The following is an 11,103-nucleotide window of genomic DNA, read 5'->3' as shown; positions in this document are numbered from 1 at the left end:
TACCAAACTTTGATCTGATATCCCCATGTCGCCAGAAACAAAATAAAAACGGACTGTGACATTAAATATAGTATGAGTATTAGGTATTGTATGCCTGTAAGATTGGAATACGTTTTATTTTGAAGGAAACTTCTTGAAAATTAAAAAAAAAATGTTACAAAGCCTTGTATATGTTACCAATACTTTGAAATTACATTTTATCTTCATATTTTACATGCGTATGGATAGGCATGAAACATTCGTTGTATTAGTTTAATAGATGAAATAGAATGATATCATAGTTAAACATGTGATACTTTTTCTTCTATCCAACAACTGTATTACATGCTCCAACCATGATTTAACAATGTCTTATTGTTAGCTTACTATTTAAGAGAAAATGATTAAATGAAACAACCGTTACCGAAACATTCGTTACCAAACCTCTTAAAAAAGAATGATTTATGAGTTCAAACATCTTCTGCATATATACGTAGTCAAATATTTTGCGCCAGTATTCAAATTTTGACATCCGGAGTACGGTACTGCCTTTTTTATGATTTTTTTCTAAAGTCTAGACAGTGTTGGTGAGTTTGTTTTCTAGAATGCAATAACAATGAATCAAATGTAATGAATTAGTATGTAACTGTTAATATTTATATGACGACCGACAACAACTAAGCAACCAGTATCAATCTACACCTGAATGTCCTCTGTTAGTTTTGAAAGGTGTTGAAACGTTCGTTACCGAAGGTAACGAATGTTACAAAATTTTTAACAAATCATATATCAAAATAGCAACAATATTTACAGAATTTCTTTCATGACTAATTGTTCGAATGTAAACTTTATTGATTGATTTGTATCATTTTAAGCTTAAGTTGCATAAATTTTAATATAAACTGATTCTAGAGACGCATTATTGAACACACACGTTAATTCTGAAGAAAAACATTAATTGAAATTATTTTGAAAGACATTTTTAGATTGAATCATATGATATTGATTAAACTAAGGCTTGAGTTTTTATTCTGAATCTACATAAGGGTTTTTTGTTTCTCTCTTATAATTTTGATCCTGTTAAACTCGCATTTTATGTTAAGTAACGTACGTTTCAGCATTTTATTTTAGTTGAACTATGGCATTGACCCAAGCAGAAATAAGAAGGAAGTTTCCATTGATGGTTAAATGATTTCAAGCTAAAAGTCATAAGAAAAATTGTTATTTACATTATTTTAGGTTCTGTTAAAACGTCTATACAGACAATTTTACATATATCTCTTATCCGTTTGTACATATAGTACAGTTCAAGGAAAATATGACACGATGATGTAGATGATGCAGTTCAAATTATGATTTCTTTTGACATTTTCAATACCATGGCACAAGTAGAGCAGAAATAACATCTCATGAATTGGTCCATTTTGTTGGAATTAATCTTAAAAACAGTAAATATTACTTCTTATGAAACATTCGTTACATACGGACGTTGTTGCATTTGAAAGTGTAAATAAGAACAAGATCACAATTCATGAACAACATTTTATTTAACGTTTCTATAAATGGATCCTCTTTTCATTTAGAACCCCCATTTGCGCTGGGCAGTTTTGATTTTTCTTGAGGCATATTTGAAATATAAAATTTTAGAGATATGTCAATTTCATTTGAAGAAAAAATATAATACGACAATTTGACTGCATCAATTCATAAAATACATTATGACAGTTGACCTTTTTTGTCTTATCACGAAAGTAAGTAGACTGATTTGCTTTTGACATTGAGGATTTATTACAATCTATATTATTTCATCCTAAAATCTTAAAGGAAAACTATAATATGATACGTAACGCTTGTTTCTCAGCAAATAATGATCAACAATACACCTTTATTTCAAATTGACATAATTTCTTAACCAATGAACTTAACTTGAAAAATCTTTGGGAATACAAACTTGATATGTTGATCTATCCGAAAATGTTATTAGCAGATGGATAATCAAAAGTCGATTTTTGAAGAAAAAATATCTTGAATTGCACCAATTTATTGAGTTTGGGTGGTAAGCATTCCTTGGAACACTATAGTTATTGTAATAGCTGCTAGCACATGACACATGGCACTAAATGTTCACCTAATACTTAACACATAGACCTAAAACTATGATTTAAAAAAACGTGTTTCTTCTTCTCCCCTACTTATACGTACATGTACATGTACACTGTATATCCTTGACCTCCACAAGACCTTGACGACATGCATCACCCTGATCAATATAAAAACATACATATGTATGTAATGCATATTGAAAAGATTTTTGATAGATTCAGTATCATCACATTGACTTTGACCTTTGAATTTTGACCTTGGGTCAATGTCATGACACCTTTTGGCTATTATTAATAATGTACTGAAGTGTGAAGTCATTCAAATATGGTTCGAACAAGATTTAAATATTTTTTGCGACTTGACCTTGTGGAACTCGGAGACACCTGAAGTTCAACAACATACTTTAAACTTACTCAATCTGGCGGCAATGATATTTAGCGTTTAGCTTTATCTCTGCGGTTTCTTGTACGCTTATTAAGGAAAAATGTAATTGAAACAAGATGTGTTTGTGAAACACCGATGCCCCCGTATGGCAACTTATAGCAAAGGTTAAACTTTCTCAAATGCAAATCAAATGTGTTGATACCCAAAGTAAGGTCTTGTCTCGAGGAATAAACCTGTGAAAAATGAAAAGCCTAGCAACAACCATTGAAAAGATATGGGAAAGGTTAAAGTTTTTTCAAAAGTATGTCAAACATCAAGATCAAGGTCAAATGGTCAAAATTAATGGTGCCAAAGAAAAGGCCTTCTCCCAAGAAATACACAGGTTAAATACGAAAGCCGAAGCACCAATCGTTCAAAGGTTATGGCCAAGGTTAAAGTTTTCCAAAAGTAGGTCAAACTCCAAGGTCAAGGTCAAAGGGTCAAAGTTGTTGGTATCCAAGGAAGGTCTCGTCACAAGGATTACACATGTGAAGTATGAAAGCCCTAGCATCAACCGTTCAAAAGTTATGGCCAAGGTTAAAGTTGGGAAAAAGTTTGCAAAACTGGGTCAAACTCCAAGGTCAAGGTCAAATATGGTGGTACCCAAAGAAAGGTCTTGTCACAAGGAATATACACATGTGAAATATGAAAGCCATAGCTTTAACCAATCAAAAGTTATGGGCAATGTTAAAGTTTTTGCGGAAACAGACAGACGGACGGACAGGGCAAAAACTATATACCCCCGAATCTTCCATACGGGGGCATAACAAATACAAATGGAAACTTGGCCTTTAGTGCGCTAATTTCTGATCACTCTAATCAGATGTTGGGGAAAATGCTTATATACGCAGTGTACGTGCATCTATTCCAGTCAAGGTTTTTTGTCTAAGACCTGGACGCAGGTCTATGACAGACAGAAACTCATCCAGCCAGCCATTCCAAAACCATTATATATCCTCCCTTTAGGGTAAAGTAGATCGTCCGTCATTTTATGTAGTATTTGCTAGCAGAAAGATATCCATGCCTGATGTAGAAATTGAGTTCATTGTAAGCTGATATTCTTTGTCAATTTTTGTCCATTTTAGTATTCCTTGTGTGCAATTGTTTTAAAAATATTTTAATTTTTTTTTTTATTTTGAATTAATCTTAAACGAAAAATCAGTAGTAATGACTCTTAGAGTAAATTTACAACGACCAATAGTTTGAAAAAAAATAATTTTCAGAAACAAATGCTATTTACTTTTCTGATTTTTATAAGGTAAATGATGCAACTTCTTTAAGGATTTCTCCATTTAGTCTGCAAAGACGATCAAAATACTGCCTAGGTGAAATTTCGGACACTTCTTCTGCACTAAGGGATGGGCCGAGCGATAGTTGAAAGAATTTCTGCAACCCGCCCAGCACTTTTCTTATGTCCCACGTGGGTACTTTTACAAATTACCCACATTAAAAGTGACGATTAATTCCACTGAATCTAGGCTTATCGAATTAACTATCTACAGTTAAAGAAAGTTTGGTCTTTTAATCCTCTTTAAGGCAATTCATCCTTATAAAAGATGTGAATTTTTGAGTTCCTTTCACTTGCTAAGATGGAACAATTTCACACCTATAATTTCATTTCAGTTGATTCCAGTTTCCAGGGATTCATTAATTTGTGAACCTTTTAGCTACAATTAATGGCTAAACTTAAAGCCAGCTGATACTGCAGACAGGCAATACAGTTTTTTGTTTGTCTACGAAGTGTGATGTACTGATATTTTTCAAATGAATTAAATAAATGGGACATTTTATTTACAATTTTCATTACATGCATATTTACACTTCTTTCAGCGCAACATATAGGTTCAATACATATGAATATTACCAATCAATGTCACTCAAATCCCTGTTGTCATTAATTCGTCATTTTTTTAACAACATTACAAAATCCAAAGAAAATATCTCATGTTCAGTTGCGAACGTTTTATCTAATTCCAGTTTACCCCGACCCTCTCAATTTTTTTGTAAAATTACTTAAATGTAGATGAATGTACGAAAGAAATTAACAATTCATTGGGTTCGGTCTTCACTAAATTGACCTTCTTTGAAAAATAGTCTGGGCTCGGCCTACTCTAAATCAATTACGTGGACAATACATTGTCTGCAATCCAAATACTCTATATCTCTCCGCAGATTTCGCGCCATCGTCTCTCATCGAAATGTTTCAGCTTATCCAACATCTATACTCCACAAATGTTTAGTAAGACGGATTTACGTTTTCCCTGAGAGAGTTCAGAAATCAGATGTTATGGCAAATAAGTCCTGATACACTTTCGGACCTTTACGCAAATCTAATGGATGTCTTGAATATAGCAAATCGCTTTATATAAAATTAAATGGTGGTCTCCAAGGACCTTTTTCTCGACAATGTATACAACTAATTCAAATTGATCTTGACAAATGACTATAGATAGTGTTCGCCCGGCCGAGCCAATATTACCCTGCTTTGGGGAGAGACTGATTAATTTCTCGGGGTAACTTAATTTGCAGACATCGCCGATTCGGGATAGCGGAGAGACAGCACCCTGGGGGAGCGTTTAACACGGACCGAAGACAGCCCGATCAATTCCAGAGTAAGGAAAACAGTCGACTAGGGCGGGGACTCTGTCGCTATCACATATCACATAAAAATACTCTTTGTTAATTAATGTTTTCTGGTGCGATCCTTCATTTCAAATTAGGTTATCCAAAGTGAGTAGGGATAATTACTATTGAGTGGATTGTCTTTTATTGCAGTCGAGGAAATACACACGCAGTTTTATTTATTTTTTGTTAAAAAGTCGTTTCATTATGAATTCTTATGCGAATTCGAAAAAATTATTTAAGTTTGTCAGTATGAAATAAAAACAATGTATTTATTCTTCACATGTGGAATTTTGCGCTTTTAAGATAATTAAAGTAATCTATCATTATTTTATGTTTCGAGATACTTTCATAAAAGCATAATGAACGCGTACTTCGAAAGCCTTTTTCAGATTTTCTTTTTCAGCTACCTTTGCAGCAAAAATGAAAAGTAACATTTTTTTTACAATGAGTATATACAGCATTGACACAATGATAAATAAAACATGCACACCCCTAATTTGTTAAAAAACAACTATTACTGGAAGTATTTGTTATATGTTGTTTAATTATTATTATTTTATTTTACGGCTTTTTGTTCGTTACAGACAACGGAAATTTATACCATAACGAAAAATGCAAACAGATGAGACTTAGCGAATTCCAAACACAGCAAATGCAAAAATGTCAAGAATACAAGTTCTGTACAAATGTTGACCAGTAGCTTGATACCACTTTTAGATGTAGATTGTACATGAAACTTTTCCTCCACATACATAACGTTGGTGTAGAGTGTACGTGGAAATTTGCAATGACACTGTACAATTTTAGTTGAAGGTGTAACTTATCAGTGAGTTTTCACTGAAAATGTTGTACACGTTACACACATAAGTATAATTAAACTGACGGTCGCTATCAGCCATCGTAGGTTTGTAACCGCTAGCACATTTTCACAATTTTGATTACAATAGTTCTTTGTTTGAAAAAATTTACACAATATGATATACATGTACATGTGCATTTAAACATTACAAGAAATTCCATTTTTTTTTCTGATAAAGAGTACAAGATAGGCCTGAACATGGCAAAATACGGAATATATAATTATATGGACATCTTTTAAAATATACATATCTGCACATTGACAAAACTTTATTGCTTCAATATCACACTCTTAATGTAACAGTTACATTGCGTTTGGTTAATACTGATTGAAATCACATATACACTGTACATGTACTTACTTAAATTGTGCATTTTATAGGTGTATTATATAGGTGTAGATACGTAATGATATATACATGTATATCTATTTGGTCTTATAATTATGAATCAAAAGTGACATTGGTTGAAATATTTCTAAAATTTGTTTTAAATATATGTACATAAAGCAGAAGGACAATCAATGTATAATGTATGTATATTCCTTTTTTCATATCAAATCTTGGTAGTTCATTTTTCCCAATATTTCATGATCAGATTAAAGAATGCCTGTATGAAGTATGTCAAATATTCTGGTATGATGCCCTCGAAGCCATGTAATATATGTATAATGTACCATTTTGTTGAACACAACAGAAGTGTAATGAAATCTTCCGTTTCTATAAATTCAAGGCAAAGGGTCCTTTTCTTACCGATTTCCGGATAATACAAACGTCAATAGAAGACTATAGTACTCGAAGATTGCTGACAAGTCATCTTCAATGAAAAGGTAAAATGGCAATTTATTTCTTAAGTGTACTGTTAAGGCAGATCTGTTTAGCGTTTCTCAGAGAACATGAACGTCTTTGGGAGACTAAAGTTGTTCATTGTCGCCAGCATGCGACTAGCAGCTTGGCGCTCGATTTCTTTTTCTTCTGCCGCCTGTCTCCTATTTACCAAAAAAAAAAATATTGAAATTTATCATACCATATTCAGGAAATTCGTGAATTAAATAATTTTTGGAACTTTTTTTTTTAATAAAAAAGCCAGTGTTCTTATTGGGCGCTCCTTAATACTGGATATTATTTAACACTGAAAACAAACGCTGAACATTTAAAAGTATTTTCTGACGTACAATGATTACTATAAAAGCAAAACTCCGCCATTTAATTCTTTCTGCTCGTACAAAATAGTTTGAAAACATACCATGCAATTTTTTATGTGCTTATTATGTTTTTAAATAATAAATCTTCCTTCTACACTGGAAATATTAACAACTCACCGCCATTTTGTTCGACGGTTCTGAAACCACGTCTTCACCTGGGAATCCGAGATTTTAAGAGTTTTGGCGAGACTTGTCCTTTCGGAAGATGCCAAGTATTTTTGTCTATCAAAACGCTTTTCTAACTCTTTAATGGTCATCCGAGAAAATGATGTCCTTGGTTTCTTTCTCTTAGGTGGAGTCCTGTTTTGATAAGGGTGACCAACTCTTCTTGTTACTAGAACACGTTAAAATTTTGACTCATATTACTTCAAATGTTATTTCAGAAAATCATGTGCTCGTTATATATAAAAAGGACAGCAAAATATTATTTGTCCAAAAAAATGTGAAGTTATTTTAAAAACTCGTAATATCATTGAAAGCAATTTTAACATTCATACAAGAGTTAATGTATAATGCAGGTATCTGCATCTATTTTCAGCTATGTATTTAAAAGAAAAGATGTGAAAAAAATTATTTTTAGTTTAAATATTTTTATATAGGTTGCCTTACTGTTGTATTGAGATTTCTCGTTTCCAGAATCTTTACACGGAAAAACTAATTCTTGACAGTAGGGATAACATGTGCTGATGTTGCTTCTCTGCAGCGTAAACAGCTGATTGTAATATCCGGTCAACGAAGAAAGTCCAACAGTCACTGATTCTTTGATGTTCTCCTCTGTTTTTACAGTTTTACTTCCTTGTTGCAGAATGTTTTCTATTCCAAACCTCAATTGTTTAGCGGGTGCATTGTCCCCATTTATAACCTTATACTCCACATCCCTCTTGTCTGCGACATCCTGTTTGTCAGTACTGGAAACTTCCTGGTTGTCAATTTCAGACACTTCCTCTTCCAAAAGGTCTTGGACTTTGACTTCGGTCTTCATTGTGGTGGGTTCTCTGTGATTTTTATTTTTGCCAATGACAAGATCCATATTCTCTCACTATCCTGTGGTGTTTTGAGGGCAAAGTTTTCCGAGATTGCCAAATTGGTAGACACAATCAAATAACCCTATAAACTTCTTAGCGGACGAATAACGGACTCCGACAATTTCTATCATAATTGTCCAATAATAACTTCATTCAATGGCCCTTAAACGCGATCGAGGAGTGTGCCCAATTCAGATAGTCTGGGACAGGCCCCGCCTATACAAGATTACTCTCAATCGAAGCCGACTAATTGGACATCTGTTTGACTTGCAGCTTTAATGATCAATAAACCCTTGGACATTCAATCACGTTATCGTAAGCACTTGTAAATTTGCCATGAGTGCCGACTATTAAAACCCTTTAAATTATATTGAAAAGATACAGATCCTAGTTGTTTTCATCTGGGTTTTCTCCGCGGAAGTTGCAAATAGCCCCTGCATCAATCCATCCGATCCGTTATCGCCGAAAACTAAGGTCGCGCTCGGAACACCTCAGGCGCTGTCGGCCATAAACATCTCTTCAGATAATTCTTAATTGAAAATGAACAAAATCAATGTCGTTTATTTTTCTAGAAGTTAATTATGGTCTTCAAATGTGAATGCGAGCTACGCGTGTTCGTTTACATAAAATGAAATGACGGTTAATAACGTTTGCGTTGAATATAAATCTCGTCATTTCCGATTTTTATGGTTCAATTATAGATTATGGTTTCTGGCGTTTTAACAAAGTGTTTTCATTTCCAATTGTGTTTTCTCGTATTTTACTTGAAAGTTATTCATTTTTAATGATCAATTTCAAGAAATTACCAAGGAACGGTTTTTTTTTTCCATCAAATTCTCCCGCCGTATCTTGCATCTTCATGTAATCCTTTCTTCAAGTTAATAGTGAATATAATTATTTATTTATTTATTCATTTATTTTACTTTTTCATTTTGTTTGTCTTTTGTCCCTTACTCGGTTTCGTCGCTTGAGTTTGCCAAACCAAAGGATAAGATTTCCTACTACTTCCGTAAAAGACGTACGTATTCTTCTTCATATAACTAATAAGATTTGCAATGGTAGGAAAAATAATTATTTAAAAATAAATCCTGAAGCTTTTTTTTTTCAAGCTTACATTCAGCAACAGCTCGCACTTTATTTTTTATTGTCCTTCAGCATTTTGTTGTGTTTTATGGACTGTTTGTATTAAACGTATTAAACGTTTCCATGAATCTAAATTTACTCATAATTTGAACGTTTGATGGGCTATCTGTCTGAAACGTGCAAAAATAAGCAAATGTTCACTGTAAATTAAACATATAACTATTTTTTCTATTAAGTTAACATATTCAAGAAATATTGGAAGCTTTGAAAAATTGTCCACATTTTTGTAAAGATATTTGTGATTTGTTTATTGCAATTTATGAAAGAGCATTAGTATTTCTGATGCACATGTGATATTTTTACATTAATGCATTTGTTTCTTTAATTTTATATATTTTTGGAATAATCATGGATTTTCTTAAATGCTTAAATCCAGATGAAAAACATAATCTATAAAATCATTTACTGGTGAAAGAAAAGGGTTCATTACATAGTAATGCCTAAATGCATAATAGCACACGAATCTGAGTTTGTCAACATAAATGCACATTCTCAGATATTAAGGGTGCAACGATAAACCGTTTGACGGTATATCGCGGTATATTTTTCCACGGTTCAATTCACGATACGCTAAACTGATATCGCGGTTCGGTTCAATCGGTCCAGAATTATCCGAATCGTCCGTTTTGTTTCCTTTTTTGCAATTTCAAAATGGCTTCCGCGCAAAACGTGAGGTCGCCGATAACGCATTAACGGAAGATAAACTCATCTCCAGCATCTTACAGACCTCACATTTAACATTAATTATTATTAAAAATATGAACATTTTATATAACCCTGACAAGTTTTAAAAAATATGACAAACTTGAAAGACTTTTTAACCTTGTCATGTATCGTGATACGTATCGTATCGTGAACTGAATACCGTGATACGTATCGTATCGTGAGGTTCGTGTATCGTTGCACCCCTATCAGATATAAAATAATTAAAAATCTTATTATCAACATATAATCAGAAGAATTATCGTTATTATCAGAAAAAAGTACCTATCCCTATCTTGGTTTTGATATCTTTGCCATGTCTGGCTTATAATTCACATTAAAGATTGGCATTATTTTACTGGTCTTATTTCGGCTTTATAGTTGGTAAGACAAACTCTACAAAAGCGAAGTCATGCATTCTAATATTCGGCACTGAATGAAATTTTTTTTAAATGTTTTAATTAAAATATGAATATAATAACATCAATGAAAATAATTGATGTAAATGTTTTGAATTAAAAATAATAACAACATTAATCTTGTGCAAATTATCAAATTTAGAAGGAAAAAAAAATAAAATAAAATAATTTGTAAATTTCATTTTCATTATTTCAACAATATTTAAATAAACAAAGTGAATGCATATTCTTGTACCTCGAGATACCTTCAAAGAATGTAAAACGTTAAAAAAATTGCTTATGTAATATTCTTTTCTATGCTTTTTCTCCTGGAAATGTCCCCGCAAACAATTCATTTGACGAGCAATCTAACATCACAGTTAATTTTCGTCACTTTCATAGTTTGTTGAGTAACTTCTACGATACTCAATATTAATTAATGAATTACGAAGACATTTCAGTAATGAATCGATTAGGCAGCGAAGAACTGACGAATTGACGGGGGATCGCTTTGGAAACACTTGGTATAAATCTAGCCTTGTGTTTAAGTGTTGCAATTTATCAGTATTTCGTGTATCGAAATAAATTTAATGGGAGAAAGAAAGAAGATCTTTATTAACCCTCTACGGGGTATTACCAAATT

At 32.6% G+C, this 11,103-nt stretch overlaps 1 protein-coding gene across 1 annotated transcript; it reads right to left on the bottom strand.

The window, feature by feature from the left end:
* Positions 1-6,538: 6,538 nt before the first annotated feature.
* LOC133181428 (homeobox protein ceh-28-like) lies at positions 6,539-8,871 on the bottom strand. The gene is made up of 3 exons (XM_061315938.1): positions 7,802-8,871; positions 7,310-7,526; positions 6,539-6,976 (listed from the first exon to the last, which is right to left on the bottom strand). The coding sequence occupies exons 1-3, from the start codon at positions 8,220-8,222 to the stop codon at positions 6,865-6,867; spliced, it is 750 nt and encodes a 249-aa protein (XP_061171922.1). The 5' UTR covers positions 8,223-8,871; the 3' UTR covers positions 6,539-6,864.
* Positions 8,872-11,103: the final 2,232 nt, after the last annotated feature.

Source organism: Saccostrea echinata, unplaced genomic scaffold (genome assembly GCF_033153115.1).
Source record: "Saccostrea echinata isolate AGI-Se365-2 ecotype Australia unplaced genomic scaffold, CSIRO_AGI_Sech_v1 ptg000008l, whole genome shotgun sequence".
Classification (NCBI taxonomy): Eukaryota; Metazoa; Mollusca; class Bivalvia; order Ostreida; family Ostreidae; genus Saccostrea; species Saccostrea echinata.
The sequence above is the reverse complement of the archived record's forward strand: the minus strand, read 5'-3'. Positions and strand labels throughout refer to the sequence as shown.

Bases quoted from the DNA above. Each gene is read 5' to 3' on its own strand.
- LOC133181428 (XM_061315938.1), bottom strand. From the start codon at position 8,222: ATGGATCTTGTCATTGGCAAAAATAAAAATCACAGAGAACCCACCACA. The intron at 7,527-7,801 runs GTAAGGCAACCT...AACGTGTTCTAG, and splicing joins CGAGAAATCTCAATACAACA to TAACAAGAAGAGTTGGTCAC. The intron at 6,977-7,309 runs GTGAGTTGTTAA...TTTGGTAAATAG, and splicing joins AACCGTCGAACAAAATGGCG to GAGACAGGCGGCAGAAGAAA.